The 18603-nt window shown below is 36.1% G+C and overlaps 1 protein-coding gene across 1 annotated transcript in view; it reads right to left on the bottom strand.

The window, feature by feature from the left end:
• Positions 1-970: 970 nt before the first annotated feature.
• Positions 971-18603, bottom strand: part of AQR (aquarius intron-binding spliceosomal factor) — a 50241-nt gene continuing 32608 nt past the window's right edge. Inside the window, 11 exon segments of the mRNA XM_042047239.1 lie at positions 971-1496; positions 4523-4636; positions 5953-6127; positions 6938-7023; positions 7523-7693; positions 9965-10136; positions 11749-11936; positions 13395-13466; positions 14328-14465; positions 15279-15488; positions 17179-17314. Coding sequence (XP_041903173.1) covers positions 1251-1496; positions 4523-4636; positions 5953-6127; positions 6938-7023; positions 7523-7693; positions 9965-10136; positions 11749-11936; positions 13395-13466; positions 14328-14465; positions 15279-15488; positions 17179-17314 — 1708 coding nt within the window. The 3' untranslated portion in view covers positions 971-1250.

Here is an 18603-nt window from a genome sequence, read left to right as displayed (position 1 = left end):
TTCAAGGGGAGGGGCAGATGAGATCCCAGCATGCGCAGACTGGTATGCAATAGATGCATTTCATGGAGCTTGGCATACATTTAACTTGATACTCTTTTTTCCTGTATTATACTTAAAAAATATTAATAAAAATAACAAACTTCAATGCTGTTAAAAAAGCTCGGAAGTTAATTATTATCTAATCATTCTAGCAAGTCCATCTGGCAGCTTCACAACAGTAACACTTGAAATCCAAGAGTTTTCCCTTTGCCAGCAAAGAAGGTGTTCCTATGGCTATTGCCGTGCTTGAAAATCTACTTGGAAATTCCTAAGTCTCGTTAAACCACTGACAAATTTGCCATGATGGAAAGTATTCACAACGAATCAGGGAAAAATCCTTTCTCTGATCACTTTATGAAATGCATACACTCAGAAGTTACCCTAAAAAGAACCCACTCAACCATTATGTCATTAATATCAATACTGTATGTTTTGCATATCCTGCATTCAGGGAACTGCTTTGAGTTTTCTTCCTTATGTGGCTTTAGCCTAGGCACTTATTGAGTCTTCTTCAAGCAAAAGAAATTTATTTCTAAACACTAATTTAGAACTCAATGCTGTTGAGAAGTTGCATCCTTCCTTCTGCTGTAAAGAATAATAAATTAAAAACAGCATCAGAAGTCAACAATGAGAAATTGCTACAAGTGCCTGGGCCTTTGAAATTCTGAGAACCCACTAAGGTCAAAATTCAATAAAGCTTCTGAATACTTCAGAGTCCGATGACAATTCACATTTCTCAGACATACAATCAAGTATCTTAATGAACTTGAGCCTATGCCTAAAATACCATCTCAGCATATACAAGCACAGCTCTGCATAAGGAATTCTCCATGGCAAAATACTAAGGAAACTATAAAGCATGTCTGACTAATATTGAATACACTTAGTGAGGTTTAATGGGTGACTGAATTAAGAGTCAAATACTCAAAACTGGTACAAAAAGCATCTTTACTGAACAACTTATAAAAAGGAAAATGCATATAATTTGAGGCCATTAAAAAAATTGCATTACCAGTAGTGACAAGAACTCAGCAGAATATTTGCCAACCACCTTGCTTGTCCACAAAGTACTCAGTGAAAAATATACTGAACAGGTCCCACTACACAGGCAACCATTTAATGAAAGTCAGTGTAAAAATAGCAATTATTTTTCTAACTGCTCTCTTCCCTGTCAATCTTCCAAAAGGCATTAAGGACAAGGATTCCATCAATCACTTTTCAGTCTCATTCTCAGGTTCACTGTCTCCACTATCACTGTCTCTTCCAGGGTGTTCTGGCATTTTTCGATGTTCATCCATTTCATCCACATTCAATTCTCCTTCCTTCATCATTTCTTCCACTACTTCATTTCCTTCTTCTGCATCTTCCTGCATGCCCTGACCTTCACCTTCAACTTCAGTCTCTTCAGTTTGAGTCGGTTCTGGTTCTTCAATCATGGCAGGTGGGGGCAGTAAATGCTGGAAGATTGAAAAAGATTTTAAATTTTTACATTTTAGCTTGAACTGTTATATTTAGGTTGAACCTTATATTTAGGATTTTGCATTAGATATCAAGTTAACAACAAAGACTTAAAATTTAGAAGCCTTAATGATTTGTAAGCACTTCACTCCTATATATAAATAAAAATTAGAATAATGATCACATAATAGTCATCTTAGATACATTTTTTCCTGAAAAGAGGGTGTTAAAAACTCAGGACTTCCAATTCAAGGATAGAAAACTACTTCATTATCCCAAACAGTCAGACTAGTAATACAGTAAATCCCTACTTGGAGCAATATGTGTATTTCTACCCTAATCTCATCTGTTGCCATTTCAAACTCCTAGATATGTTTAACTTGGGTTTTTGATGCCTTCAACAGGCCAGTCTCATACCCATAATTTCTTCCTGTAACATCTTATAGAATACTATGTGAATGTTATCTCTACTTACACAAGTTTCACGCGCAGCTGTGAATGTAGAACAATGCAAGTTTCACTAACAATTAAACAATGCTTATTTTCACATAATACTTCTGAAAAAGTAATTTAGTGTATTAAAAGTGTTCTGCTTGCAACCAAAAAAGTAGTTTGGAAGACATTATAAGCTGGAATGGTAGGCAAATAATACAACTGGAAAAAAAAATACCAGGAATACATTGATCTGAAGAGTATGGATGAATGCTATACAACTCCAGGCTGAACAGAAACACTCACTTCTTGCAGCCTGACATTATTTAATGACATGATGGATAATGATGGATATTTCTTTAGAATATTTTGGATCATTTTAATGAAATGCAATCTTGAAAAACTTGATGATTGTTTAGTTTTGTTTTGCTCAAAAAGCAACTTTGTTTCACATGACAAATGAGATGTTTAATAACAGTCAAGTTTTACCTTCAATTAGATGACACTAGTATTACAAATTTGCATAGGCAAATCTACAAATCAGTTATGATTAGCAGAAGAGATATTAAAAGCATTTTCTACAGACTTTGAAGTTATCACACTGGTGTCTATAATCCATCTGTGCACAGGAAAGTGTATTTCCAAACCAGAGATCTTTTCATTACAAAAATACATTCTTGATGCATGAGACAAGCTTAGACTTCTGTGACTTACTTAGATGCATGTTGTGCTTTGTGATGACTACTGTAAAGACTAGTGTAAAAAAGAGGAAAAATATAATGTTGTACTAAATAGAATAAAAGAAATTTAATGCCAGCTTTGCTTTTTTCAGTAGTTCACTTCTTGGCTTCTCCTGCAAGGAGAATGTGATTCATTGTCACAGTAGGAAAACAGCAGTTTTGTAACTAATTTTAGCTAGCAATGGGTAAGATTAGGATGCCAAAAAGAATAACAGGTATTAGCAGAAGAATAGGGTCCATATTTGATTAAGGTGTCAAGTAAACACTTTTTGGAAAAATTTAAATGCTACTAAGTCTTCATCACGTAACATTTTGCATGGTTGAAAGATCTCCAACTATATTAGACAAACTGGCTTCAAATCAAGTTTTGTCATATGCTTATAGGACTGGGTTTCTAAAAAAACAGCGTGAGGTTCCTTCACTACTACTGAAAAAATATTACAGTAAGAAGAAATTCTAGTGGTGTCCTCTTTGTACATCCCCTTTTCTTTATAGCACAGATAATTACAGCATTTCTCCAAAATAGTGAGAAAGTATCCTGTCTGTCCAGACAGCCTGGGATTGCTTTTTCTGGGTAACAAAATGCTTCGAATTTGGCCGAAGCTTCCTCTCAGAAATAAAAATAAAATCCAAAGTCACTGGGTAAAAACTGCAGAGAAAAATAAATTTTCTATCTGAAAGTCTGATATTTGGTTAAAGAAAAAATTTTGGGTTCTGATCTCTTCTGATTACACTGTTCCATATTAGATGAAACATGGAGGTGGAAGAAAAAAGGAAGAGGATGTGGCAGAGACATCCTTGCATTAAAGATCAGAACCTAGATCTCTTAGACCATCTGTTCAAGGACAGAGTCATGTTCACACTCTCCTCCCACAGCCAGCTAATACAGAATGAGTATTGTCCTTCTACATCAATTTTGTCCACTTCTGGAAATCTTTTAGAAAAGAAAAAACCAATAAGGGATCTTCAGAGTACCATGAAAGAATAAATTATAGGTAATATATATATAGGTATTATATAATATATGAAGAATAATATATAGGTAATAATATATAGGTAATATAAACGTGACAGATCCCAGACACTGAGGGAAAGCTGATGCAGTTGATGGGTAGCATTTAAGACCATTCCCTTTTGGTCTAACTGCCTCTAGGCTTTACAGATCCAAGTATGCTGAGTAAAGGCAGCTTTCTGCTCAGTACACTATCTACACTACCTTAATGCTCCATTCACTCACATGAAACTACAAAATGGTTTCTTGTGGGTTCTGAATTCTGCTTCAGGGATTAAATACTGACAAAACTAGGTACAGACATGTCAACAACTGCTTCCCACCCCATGCAATTTTGCTTGGTGCTGAACTAGTGCTGAAAAAATTGCTCCAGAACAAAAAACACTATAGCTGCAAACCAACCTGGATAACAGGGTGATTTAACAGGGTTACAATGGTTTCAAGACATAATCTGGTCTTTCTCTTACAAAACAGTACTACATCATGCCGTGGTGTTACAATCCCACTAGCTGAAGACCCCCACTTACCTCAAACATAACAGACAAGTTTCCTTCAAATTAATACTGGATAAGCTAGTTCTTTAGTCTTAATGAATAGTATTTTTGGCCCAGACAGAGCCATGTCTGGCACTTGGCATCAATGACTAATAGGTTCGGGGCCTTAAATTGTGGCTTTTGCTACTGCAACATTTTACAAGACCTCAATATTCTCACTCCTAGTCACAAACACTTCTTGAATTTTAAATATAACAGAAACAGACTCAAATCTCAACAGCTTCTCATGCCATTTACTGAAAAACGATTTTATTTTAAATGCATTCCAAAAGTTAGAAGGTCCTTACCTGTTGATGGTGGCGTGTACTCTGTATCATGTGCATATACATATTGTACACAAAGTTAGCCATTTGAGGCATGTTCTTAATAACATGTATTTGGTGAGCTGGTCTTTCTCCATTCTAAGGAAGGGGGAAAAAAGTTGACATTCAGCAAACAAAGCAAAACAACCATTATTCAAAGGTTACTTAACTATATTAGAAGTCATAAGCCCCGAGAAATTAAATAATGCTTTTCAAAGAAAAAAAAATTGGTGAAATCTTTGGAAAGTTAGGAAGTGCAGGTCTTACATTTTGGGGAATTGGATTAATCATGATACTGCAGCCTGAAGAAAATTCAAAAGGAGAGGCTGGGTTCTGATTCTTACTCCATGAAAGACATTTTGAACTTGAGTAATTTAACATTTTAAAGGCACAAATAGTTTATGATCAGATTAGGATTTAGCCTCTTGCCCACCGCAGCTCAATTCCTTGCTCACACTCACTGACCATGCTTGTTGCATTCTTGCTGTACAGTTGATCTGAAAGTTTCAACTGAAAGAACTCCCTCCCAAACTTGTCAACAGCACTTAAGACCAGGGAAAGATCTGTAACTGAATTTTGGGTGCATGCAGGCATCCCTTCTCAAAGCTTCATGAAGCAGAGTGGATATGCTCCTTCGTTTCCTCATTTAGCATCCTGCTCTGTGTGCCCTGTGCTTAGATCCTCAACATGAACCTTTGCCTAAAGATCTAGTGCAGTATTACAAATTAGGTTTTTGTACTTATGAACCCAGCTCAGCAGCAAAATTCTTGTGATACTGGAACCAATTTTAAGAGAAAAAAAATTAATTTGTAATCCTGAATTACTCGGTTAAATGTAATTTTACCTCTTTAGATGAGAAATTAGTAGATTTATGTAGCTCTGCTTGAGAAATAACATTATTTTGTTTTGTAACATGACCAAAAACATGTAAAAACTAAAAAATTATTTTGATCACCAAAGAAAAATACTGAATCATTTACAGAGGTAGAACTCAGGAAAAAGCAGGCACAACAGTTACTGATACTTAAGTTATACTGATAATTCATTTTTATGGAAACATCAATTAAAACCAGCTGGTGTGTATCATGACAAAAGGTAACTCTAAGGAGTTATTTGTAGAATCATAGAATCGTTAAGGTTGGAAAAGACCTCTAAGATCAACAAAATCCAATCATCAAGTGGCACTGTTGAGTTCACCACTTAAACCATACCCTCAAGTGCCACATCCACACTTTTTTAAACACTTCTAGGGATGGTGATTCCATCATTTCTCTGGGCAGCCTGGTCCAATGCCAAGAAGCAGATCCACCAGTTTAGCAGAGGAAACAGTTCCACCTCTTACAGCCCATTCAAAGAAAAGTGAGCAAACACAAACATCCATTACAGATACCAAAATCCAGTGCAGGTGTTCCTACCTGTCTTGCTGTTGGAAAACATTCTGTGGGAACAATATGGAGGTGAAGTGGTCGAGCTGTGAGCTGGCTAAAAGCTGGAGTTAGTTCAAAACAGTTCTGAAATAGTGATACCCTTGCAAAGATATAAAGTCCAAGTCTGGCTCTTGACATGGCAACGACTAATCGTCGGACATCCCTTCAGAAAACAAAATCGATCATGTTCTTTTTCACTGATGACACACTCGCAATAAAAATAACTAGAAGTACATGGGAGTCTTAATTAAAAGAAGTATAAAATCATCTGTGAAAATACTATCTTGTCTTTAGTTTTTTCCCTACATATTGTTTCAATAACTAGGAAATCCTAGTACCATTATATAAATATTTTGGTTCACTGTACCAATATCACTAGGAAAAACCACTCTCTACTATTTTCCTACACCTCAGGAGTAAAGTTGAGAGTAAATGTTGAGAAAAAAATCACAATAATATTTCTGTATCTGAATGAGTAAAGATGAATTTGGTAACTCATCTATCTACCTAAGATTAGACAAGTCTTCCTCCATCACATCCCAAATCAAAAGTGCAAACATTTAAAACTACACATAATAATGCAACTTATGCAATGATCAAACACTTCTGATGCAAAATAAAAAAAAAAAAATCTCACAGGAAAGGCTCTATGAGAAAACTTAAGCCTACATCTGCTCAACAAATACTACACTCCTATCAGTCTACTAGGGTGAAGCCAAGTTCAGCCTATCTGCAGTAATATAAACTAATTCGAGGGTAAGAGCCATTACAAAAGGATAAAGTGGTCGAGAAGAGGGTACCAGAGTTGTAAAAGGAAGTGTGTCTGAACTTCATGATATACATAGCACTGAACTTCATTTCTACTACATACTCATACAATAGAACACTTTTGTATAATGTACTATAAACATTTCTGTATCTGACACAGAGTACAAGTACTTCTACAGCACTACAAGAAGATGTTCTTACATACCTAAGGTGGCCGACAGCTTTGGTACGCACTAGTGAAAGGAGAATATAATTGTTCTGTTGACCTTGAAATCTGTCCACAGTTGTTACCTAAAGAATTAAAAAATAAGAAAAAAACTCCATAGAAGTGGGGTCCTAATACCAAAAAATTATGGAAAGCCATTAGCTTTGTAACACAGTTTTAAGCTGCAGAATTAGCACCAGACATTTATAACTATATTCTTTATTTTTTTCTTCAGGTTCGTGATCACATGTTCTATCAAATAATTTCCACTCTGGGTTGATCTTTCTCAAGATGTGATTTTGGGGATTGATGTTTTTATTGAGGACAAAATAAATTAGAAAAAAAGAGTTATTCTGTCCCATGTAGCTTGTAGTCTTTTCACCTTCACCAACCTCATTGTCAAATTATCAACAGGCAAAAACAAGGGCACTATCTATGAAATTCCATAGAATGTAGGTTCATTAAATAAGTGGTTAAACAGGATAACTGTTTGAGTACAGCTTAAATTAGCCTGATTTGCAATATGACAATTTAAAAACACAGAAACCAGAACTACTCCAATGACTAATATATTGTCAAAGTCACCTTGTTTGGCCGTCCAATCAGAGGATTATTCCCACATCGCTGATTAATGACATCACGGATCAGGTGTTTCTGCCCATTATATGTTGTCAGGATACTTATCCTGTCTGCAGGATAACCAAGCAGGCACATGTACATGAAGACTGCCACAACATACTCTGCCTCACCAAGATTCTAAAGTTTAATATAAGGGAAAAAGACAAGAAAAAAAAGACAAAAAAAGGGTTACTCAACTTGTAAGGTTAGAAAGAATAACACCTGTGACACTGTAATGTATTTAGACAAATATTTTAGTGCTGAGAGAAATGTCCCTACATCTGATGATTCTTTGCTCACTTCATACAAGCAATTTTTGAAAGAATAAAAGAATTACAAGTAGGTTTAATACCTTCACTCTGATTCCTTTTCAGAGAACTGCTAAAAGTATCTACATCGATATTATTGTTAAGCACTGATTGAAACTTTCCAATATATACTCAAAAGTTCCAGTTACCCCAGAAAGCTGCAATGACTCACTCCTCACTAAACTGAAAGTAAGAACGAGTTGAACTAGAATAAATAACGTCCTTTCAAATATTAATTAGGAGACAGATACCTGGATTATCAAATCCAGTTATTTCCACTGTAGGCCATACTATTCAATTACAAATTACCAGCTGTTATTTCATATATTGTAACTTTCTCTCTCTGTCATTACTTTTTGAGTCTGTCCCAAAGTACCGCTCTTCCGGCTATGGGAAGCTTTGTTCTATTTCCAGACTGAAGTTATTCATAGCCTGTTTAAATCCATTTTCTGTCAACAAAAATTATCTTTCAGGTAAAAAAGTTGTTCTCAAATGCTGACATTTACTCCTGCTCTATTTATACAAGGAATTTTATCCCCTCTTGGCGTATGTCTGAATAGGCTGGACATACCAACCTCATTTATTTTTTCTTACTAAGTGGGCTCTGCATTACTTGGAAAATGCAGTTGCCAGGCATATCAAACACCTGTGGGTGTAAAGCTATTCTACAAATTTTAATCCCCTCTAACTCTGGAAAGAAAAGCCCAAATTCACAAAGAGAAATAATACATGGCAGCAATCTGTTAGCTCATGAAAAACCATGCAATGCCACCGACATGTGCTAAGTATCATTCAATTATCAAGATCACAAAAAACCCCATAACAGCAGGAAGTATTAGAGGAGTTTGCACATGAAAGTACTGGTATAATGAGAAGTGTGTTCTGTGTCCTCATGTCAGTGCTCTTAATCTTCTTTAGCCAAAGAGTGGTCTAAAACAGTGCTCGCACGCTCAATTATCAGGCACTCCTTTCAGCTGTTTGTGTTCCACTGGACACCTCTTTACTACTTGCATGTTACAGTTTCAAATACCAAAAGAAACTCTCCAAACGACTCCATTCTCAATCTAGCAATGGGATAAAGTGGATTATGATTTACCATTGCTTCTTTGTCTAGCAGCACACTAATTTGTATTGAAAAAGTATTGAGAGGAACCCAAGCAAAACCTATGAATATATTTCGTACTTTTTTAAAAACATAGGTTAACGTAAGTCTCAGTGATCTTCAGAGGGAAAAATTAACATGAATATTATCATCATAAAGTATATTGTTTGCTTTCCATAATATTAAGCAAAATATAAGGTGTTCATTCCATGTTTGAATTAAACTGCTTAACTTGCACATTGCTCCAGCTCTAACTTTTCCAAAGCCCAAGTTTGCTATTTTAGACACCAGTTTGTTTTACCAGTTTTTAAAAGAAGAAAAATAAAAGCATCTCATTACAAGTGTGAAATATTTCCTAATTTAAGAGAAATAGATGGAGACTGTCGTTGATGGCTTAATTTCAAAATTTAGTTGACAGTTTGAAAACTTAGTTGAGAAACTCCAAGATTAAGGTTTTTTGGGAATTTACTTCATCCTCAATGTCTCTATGCCTCTTATGTATATTACTAGCAGTGCTGTTTTATTGTTTTATGAATGGGCATTTTAGCATTCCTACATACAGATCAAATCAACACAAACTCATGTATGTGCTACTCAGACTCTTCAAACTCGCGTATGTGCTACTGAGCAAACTTCAATTCTTCGCGTTCAGGGGAAGTGTTACTGTTTATTTCACTATCATGGCAGTACAGATGAATTACAATGGACTTTAATTTGCCTTAGGTCATACAAAAATGACATTTTGTAATGAATTCCACCAAGTCTCATCCCTCCCGTAACAATAAGAAAACAGGTATCAAAGTCATCCACTGAGCAAAAACTCCAACATTGTAAGATTTCATTTTCAATATTCGAAAAACTCATTAAAAGGAGGAAAAAATCATGACTCGATTATCTGAGAACATGAACTGAATATCAGTTTACTGTTTTTGATTGTCTTCACTGCAGATCTAACAAGCCCTACTGAGGTCAATAAATTACGCATAGTATTTCCCTTACCTGATAGAAATAAGGATTGGGTTCAGACTCTCCTACACCATTGAAGTCTTCTACATTTATAAGCTGGAAGTCGTACAAAAAGCCAGCATTGGCTGTTCTGAACTCTGGCAGAAGCTGCACATGAGGCAGGTTACCCAGGTTCTTGTAACGCCAGTTGTAGAGGTTACACAAACTGTTCAAAACCACACAGACACAAATCACAAAGAGTGAGTTACAGCAGGCTCTTGAACTCATTCAAAATAGTTCAGATGCACATGAGATTAGTGCTTCTGTAGTTTTTCAATGAGAAGAGTAATTTTGCTAGGCAGCCTGTATATACATAAATGAACATACTCCAACAATCGATCCAGCAGTATTATTCTTAAATTGTGAGCTTGTTTTGTTCTCTCTCACAGAAAACTTCAGATGTGACGTCAGCGTGGCACACTCGGCTTTAAGTCTGTTCCGCTTGATCAAGGTACAAATTTTGCAATAATCCTAGCGAAAATTTTCATGGGTAACAAAACTTAAGGAATATTAATGCTTCTTTACAAAACAGAAGGAATAAGGAAAAAATTTTCTCCATTAACTGTGGTAAAGCTTCTTACAGTAAAAGAAATTATTTCCTTATTTATTTTGCATATTGTCAAGCACTAACACAAGACATGAATGGAAACAAACAAAATCTACCTAATTCTGAAGGTTCCTGATATGATTTCTGATATTTACTGGGACAGTAATACTAACAAAATGCACAACAATATCCAGGCCAGATTAAGTAGAAGATAATTCATAGGGAAGCTATCTGTGATCAAAAAAGAAAAAGCATAGGAAGGTACAGACAAAACATCCTTGAACAAGAAACTACTTGCAAAGTGAAGGACTTCTACTCTTATCTTTAAGAAGTTCACTAAAATGTTGCAAAATTAACTTTATTTGCCATCACATTCAGATAAAATTTTCGTTTTAAAAATCATACTGAACTGTCATTCGCAAGCCTAGAAAATAATATTCTAGATTCCCAACATTTCCTACATAAAGAATATTGAAGTTATCCTCCATACTGTTCACTACATTTTATGCCTAAAATAAAGACTTAAAACTAAACCCAGAGTAGCAAGATTTTATACGGAGTAATTTTCTCTTATTTGGTTTTACTTTTCCTTCTTAACATGACACCACAAATATGCAATTTACACAATAAATAAATCCAGTATTTAAATTACCACAGTGAAATGACAAATATATAGATAAAAAGAAAAGCTATTATACTACAGAGACACAGTATCTCCTTTAAAATAAAAAAGGCTTTATGTTCCTGTGTGGACAGCCTGAATGTGTCCAATCTCTGGATGCATCTCTCCTGAAATACTACAGAAAAGCACCCTTTTACAGACTTTAAGGGTATTATTATATATTCAATGCTAAATAAAGCACATCTTTATTTAACTTTGAATACATTAAATGTTAGTTTAGAAAAGAAAGCTTCTGCAAAGTCTCAGTTGTAAAAAAACCTCAAGATTATTAAATTCCTTTAAATAAATTTTCATTAAAGTACGCATGCAACAACAGAGTACTACTATATAAAAATAAATAACAATAAAGAAATTATTCTGATTACATTTCAGCAAAGTAAAACCTGTCTTCCTAGACTAAGCTGAAATAAATGGAAAAAAACAACTAAATTCCAGCTTTGCAAACTCCTGTCCTAACAATAAAAAACAGTTTCCAAAACTGTATGTGCCCTTCTCCCATTTCTAACCTGTTACTATCTTACAAGCTAGAAAAAGGATTTTCTGTCTTACCTTGCCCTTGCTCTTCCTTGTGCATCCAAATCAACGGTTGGCACTCCAACACGAACAAACCGTGTAAAAAGAGATTGTTCCATGTTGGAGTATTTTTGAAAAGCCATGTTCTTAATGACTGGTGGCAACTGATGATGGTCACCAATCATAATCCACCGCTTCAAACGACTGAATCCATCCTGGGGGTTCTAGAATGGAACAATGACACTATTGCAACTATTACAATATAATAAAGGCGCTCAAAACACATTATGAATCAGATTGTCTGCCTTTGTCTGAGCCCTTCAACATTTGTTTTTAAAGCTACACTGAACCTCAGTCTTTAAAGACTACTAGCTTCCATCCAATCAGAGCACAGAATTGTAGATAAAGTCTCTTTTTTTATAAAACAAGTACTTTTATCCACTAAAATTAGTAGAGAACTATCAGAATAAATATCATACTATATTACTTTAAAAGACAAAAGTAATACACTGTCAGAGAACAAAGGAAGAACCACAATTATACATGCTACAGTATTAAAAACACCTGATTACTAAATAGTAATGTCTAGGTAGTGTCCTTTGAACTTTATTTTTTGGATTCTGAGGTAGTGAATATGAAGCATCTGAAACAGTTTTTAGTGCTCAGATGTCCGAGGCAAAACTGAACCTGCCTTTCAAGTGTCTCTGTAGTCCATGTGCTTCACCTGTTTACTTCTGTAATTCTCAAACAGCCTCTTCCATGACCAGGATGTGCCCCTAACTAATTCCCATCTTGGCTCTTGGACTGAATGCTCTTCACAATTGGCATCCTGGAGACTTCCAGCTGTCAGATCCTCATTACACACTCCTGTGATAATTCCCTTTCCCCATGGGAACACTGAGACAGAACATAAAGCTCCTTTTCCTGCCACTTGAAGTGAAAGAGCTCTGAAGCTGTCTCTGATCAGACAGCAAGGAAAGAAAACTGAACTCTGGACTATCCAACTCATCAAGCCTAAAAATGCTTTAGCAACAAAGTAGGAGGATGGAAATAATTTTTACTGTCAAGAATTTTTTTTTTTTTTTTTTTTAACCTGCTCCCAAAAGCTTCTGCTTTGGAGAAGACCAAGCTTTCTATATAGTTGTTCTGCTCTTATCAGGCATTTTAATCTTGGACAAAGAGACCCCAAAAATGCAGTTTTTAAGATTTTCTCACTGCATTGCAAGTGAAGAAATCAAGTACTGCTACTCTGGAAGCCTAGATCCTTAGGTTTTGTTAAAATAAAAACCCACTCAGTTTTCAAGGATTATTTGGATGGCTCAACCAAATAAAGTCATGGACTATCCCCCAGAGTATGTCTCTATGCTGAAATGGTCTACTCTAATTACACAAATTCTTCAGTTTCTGCATTTCTCACATATCTCTATTTTCCTTCACCTGCCAGATGCATCTGATTATTCAATGCTCATTCAAAAGTTTGAAAAAAACTGTAAGACGCTTACTTCATTAAATAAAACAATCTCATAATCAATGAGAAAGTTCTTACTGTCCACTAAAATACCAGTATCAGTTCTAGGTTACTTTCTGCACACGGTATTTTTCATTTTAATAGTCAATATTGCTCAAGAACACAGAGCCTTATTTATCTTTTTTTGAAATATCTTTTATGTTTCAAGTCTAACCTGCAACAGGAGAGGTATAAAGGTTTCTATCTCCAGAATCTGAGCAGACTCTTCCATTAAGATGTTGTCATACTGAGAAAAAAAAAGTAAAGAGATGTCCATAAACACAGTAACACAAACGAATGTATTTATTCAGTCTACTGAAAGAAAGCACCTATTACTCATTCAGTTTCTGCTGGGTGGAACAGTTACAGCAGGATTTCACCTTATAGGCAAAGTATCAGTATTACCAAAAGGGTGAAGTCCTACTACATCAATGACAGACATCTCTGTACCAGTCAGGGCTTACCTCTCGAAGGAATCCATGACTGAACTACACCACATGCTTCCTATATGCCATAACCACAAGAGAAAAGCTTCGCGCAGTGGAGCAAACAAATTTGGTATCTTTGCACTGAAGCTGAAGAGAAGCCATTTTGTGATCCAATACAGTACATGATTGGTGAAAAATAACACTGAAAGAATTACTGGTGGCTGGCTTTTGTCAGAAAAAAAGACTAAATTAATAGTTATAGTTATCACTGCAGAGTGAAAAAAGCATTGAAAAAAGCATTGCATCATAGATCTTTTTCCTCATATTGTTAATCTTTTAGGTACACGAAGTTCTAAAGGCCATGTTTTTCTACCCAGTTCTGCCTCTATTTTATTAATCTTATCACTGCTGTTTATCATGTAAACGTGACTTTTTTTAAAATGCACTATTAAGCATTTTTTGTATATTCAATGGCATAAAGGTGATATAATCTTTTACTTGCAGAAGTTATATTTTTCTTCAGTAAAATTAAAAAAATTAAACATATGGGTAAAAAATGCGACTCAAAATAATCTAGCTACCTAAATTTGGGGCAGATAAAAAAGGTTCATATGGGGTGGGGGACAGGGGAGAACAAGCACCAAAATCAAGTAGTACAGTAACACTAGTATAATCATTACTTTGAAACCTAATTCAACCAGGTCACGTCGTTTCAGAGCAGCATGAGTACAAGTCATGGCAATGATTTTTGCTTCTTTCACCAACAGGTATTTGGATCTATCCAGGCCACTGCGAAGAAGTTCAAATGCTCTGAATTCCTATGGAGGACAAAACAAAAGCCTTGAAAGTCAGAATACAAAATGATACTGCTTTAAAAATGTATCCACTCAAACTATGTGGCCACCTTCTTAATATAATTAAACAAGAAAGTTCTGAGGGTATGTACTGTTAACAATCCCACCTGAATAATTTGTTGTGGTTTCCAGGTTTAGCAAATTCTGAAAAACAATCTTATAAAAACCTATCAAAGAATTCTTCCAATCTGTATGCACATATAAATTTGCAGACAATTATTCAATTAATTCTGAGAACCCTCTCAGAATCCCCCAAAATTTTCTTTTACTACATCTTCTTGTTTCCTACTTTACTGCATCTTAACATGACATCAAATTCAGTAGTAGAAAGACCATTACAGTTAATAAAATCAAGCAATACACAAATCACCTTTACCCTAACTTTTAAAAGCCTCTTGAGCAATTCTGGCAAAACCAGAAAATAATCTGTTAAAGTTACTTCTAGGTTATCTGACTAAAGGCAATTCACTGTAAATACAAAGACCCTGTGAGGATCAGAGGAGCAGTGGTAGGTGTAACAACTCTCATAACCACATCAGTGAAAAGGGAACATGCAGGCCGGCTGCTTCCCAAGATCCAACTAGAAGAGACTAGTCCCTGTTGTGAAACATACCTATATTACTCAAAGGTGGAAATTCTCACCTTGCAACTTAATGAAGGGGGCCTAGACATATGTATTTCTTCTAGGATGTAGGGAAAATGAGAACTTTGGACCTGTGTGAAGTTTTTCTACAGGATTAGCCAGATTCACTTGCTTTTAACAGTTACATGTCTTACCTCAAGCTGAGTGAATATTTTCTTAATATGTCTAAAACACCCTTCAGCAATTTCCATATCTTCTTCATATGATTTGCCTTTGAAAACTGGTTGAGGAGCATTTGCAAAATACTGGTGAAAAGGAAAGAAACTGGAGACATCTGCAACATCTGGCAATTTTCCACCTTTAACTTTCACTTTGCTGATATACTCCTCCCAACGGGACATTACCTACGACAAAGCAAAGTGGTTTTATATCATGAGGTTTTTGGCAATGTGTAGGTTTGCATACACAGCATTAAAAAAAAAGAAATCACAAAAGGTATGTCTTAGGTAGCATTTGACCTTGTGTCAGGGTGACAGTTTTGAAGTTGTGGTGGGTTGAGCTTGGCTGGCTGCCAGACTCCCACCCAGTTTATCTCACTCTCCCTCTTCAACAGGACAGTGGGAGAAAGCAAGATGGAAGAGCTTATGTGTTGAGATAAAGATAAGGAGATTGCTTAACAAATAGCATCACAGGCAAAACAGACTTGGGGAAAATTAATTTAATTTTTGCTAATTAAAAACAGATTAAGATGATGAGCAACAAAGACAAAACAAAAACCACTTTTCCTTTCCGCTTCCTCTTTCTTCCCAGGCTTAATTTCATTGTCAATTTTTTTACCTCCTCCCCACCCTCAGCAGTACAAAAATAATGGTGCTGTCATTCAAGTTCACAACACCACATCTCTGCCACCCCTTCCTCCTCACACTTCTTCCCTGCTCCAGCATGGGATTTCGACAGGATGCATCTTCCTTCAGGATATATCCACCTGCTCAATGTGGTGTACTCCACGGGCTGCAGTGCTGGCATCTGCTCTGACACAGCCTCTCCATGGGCTGCAGGTGGAAAACCTGCTTTACCACGGCTGTCTCCATAAGCTACGGGGAACCTGTGCTCTGGTGCCTGGAGCACATCCTGTCCCTTCATTTCCTTCTGACCTGGGCGTTTGTGCTTGTTTCTCACAGTCCCCTCTCTGCCCTCAGCTGCTGCAGAGCGGTTTTTGACCTCTTCTCAAAGACAGAAGCACCACCAGTGTCACTGGTGGATTCAGCTTTGGTCAGCAGTGGGTCTGCTGGAGCTGGTTGTGTCCAGCACAGTCCCTGGCCTCTTCTCAGAGGTCATTCCTACAGCCACCTGCTACAAAAACAGTGCCACATAAACCCAGTACAGAAGTAAATTTCTTTACTATCTCCACTTATACTACTTTGATTTAAATATCAAGTGGGATTCATTTAGGAGGAAACTGAACCAGAAGACAAGCTCTAGCAGTGTTCCTAGCATTCTTCCACACCTAAACTCCATTTAACGTTAAGGTCTGCACTAAAGCTAGCCCAGAATAACTTCTGTAAAAACATACAGTGTGTGCATTCAATCCTAAGTACCACTCTACAAGTCTCCTTATGCAACACCAATTGCAAATGTAGACCACATCACTGAAAAATACATGGAGAGGAAATGAGGGGTATACAACATACAAAAAAATCACCATCTTGTACACTGTACATTTGATTTCACATTGGCATTTAACACTATAAAAGCCTTCTATCAGGACCATCAAGTAGCTGCTCTAATGCTTGTCCAAAATATAAAGCAGCCCACAGATTTTCCTATCTGAAGGAGAAGCTTCAGGTTAGAATCTTTGCCAGCATTCATGAAGGGCAGCAATGACTTGGCGAGTCAGCAAGCAGGATTTAAAACAACAGCAACACAAGCAAGTCATGCTGCAATATTAACTTTAGCTGTTACTGTATTGTAAATCACCAAGGTAAATGCTTTTTGTTTTTACACCCAACTCCAAAAAATTCACTGCAAGTTTTACAAAGTGTTTTGTAATGTATTTAGGTCATACAGTCTCTGCAAAAGTATTTCAGTCCTTACTTGGTATAAGAAAAAGTGGCCAGCTGTTTCACAAGTGTAAGAAACATCTCCTGGGACTCCAAGACTCTCTTGTAATCGCCCAACTTCTCGTAGAAGTTCAAGTCTTCGAGCCAGCACATAATTAACTCTTCCATACCTACAAAATGGATTAAATATAACATAATTTTTATTTAACCCGAAACAGTATTTAAGTATCACAATGAGAAATCACAAACAACCCCAGCAGCCCCCAAAAGAACCCCACAACTACAACCCTGCTCCAAAACCTAAGAATTTGCTACATGCCCACTATTTCTATCAGCTGAGTCCTAGCAATTCACAAAGCCAAGCTTATGAGAAATAAAGTTCTCACAGTAGTACAGCCCATCTTCAAATATATTCCTCACCCCTCCCTCCCAAACTGCCATAATGCACAGTGCTTGCAGAAACACCCCATAGGTCTGAAGTTACTTCGAGAAAGTATGAGAATAGACAACACAGAGTGTCTTAAAGAAAACTCCTTTTAATGATGAACACCACAGTTCAATGAATATACTAAACTATGGATACTACAAAATAAGTATCTCCTATGGCATCCTTTCCCTAAGTTTTTGGCTATCAAATTTCTGGAACAGCTTGACTACTTCAAAGCATTCAATTTTAAAGAAAAAAATCACAAGGTATTCGTTTTGCTAAATACTGAACTATGTATATGTGTGTAGCTTCTAGTGACTATATATAATTTTTACTACAGCTTTTGAAGTCAAAGAATTGCTATGATAATCCAGTACTGGACAGTTCAGATATTTCCAGTGCACGACCATTATACCCCTCTTATATTTATGAATGTGGGTAATCCTACTGACGTCAATTGGACTAACACGTGACAAACATACAAATATTTAGAAGAACAGGTTCTTAAGTCTTTGTACTGATAACAGAGTTGATAGCTTTCCTTATGTATGTATGCTTCAAAATGTGTTATCAATGAAATAAGCAACTTTGAGGTTAAGCAGTATCTGAAGAATTCAAAGCAGAAAGTTTATTTTCATGTTTATTAATACAAAAATCACCATGACAGTAGAAGTGATACCACATTTGTACAAAAAACCTGTGACTACAAAAATCTGTCTTATTATTCTAACTTCTCTCACAGATTAATTCTATGAAAGGTAAAAGGGTCTAAAAAATATAATTCTCTTTTATTCAAGCAGCTGAGTTTGTGAACAAGCAACTGCCTGATTCTGCCTTTAGATGCTGAAGGGAGCACAGTTTTTGTACAGAACAAGAACCAAAATTACTAAACCATGTACTGGAAACTAGAGCACTGTGTGTTACTGGGACTCGATAACATGAGAAGGGAAAACTTGTCCAACACAGCTCATTTGCATGGGATGTAGAGCGGATTCAACAGAGACATCTTGCTGCCATGTTTATACAAGTGAG

Source organism: Corvus kubaryi, unplaced genomic scaffold (genome assembly GCF_017639235.1).
Source record: "Corvus kubaryi isolate FWS band 111438036 unplaced genomic scaffold, C.kubaryi_AGA036_p1.0 66, whole genome shotgun sequence".
In the NCBI taxonomy this organism is placed as follows: Eukaryota; Metazoa; Chordata; class Aves; order Passeriformes; family Corvidae; genus Corvus; species Corvus kubaryi.
Note: the sequence above shows the minus strand (reverse complement) of the source record. Positions and strands in the feature narration are given on the sequence as shown.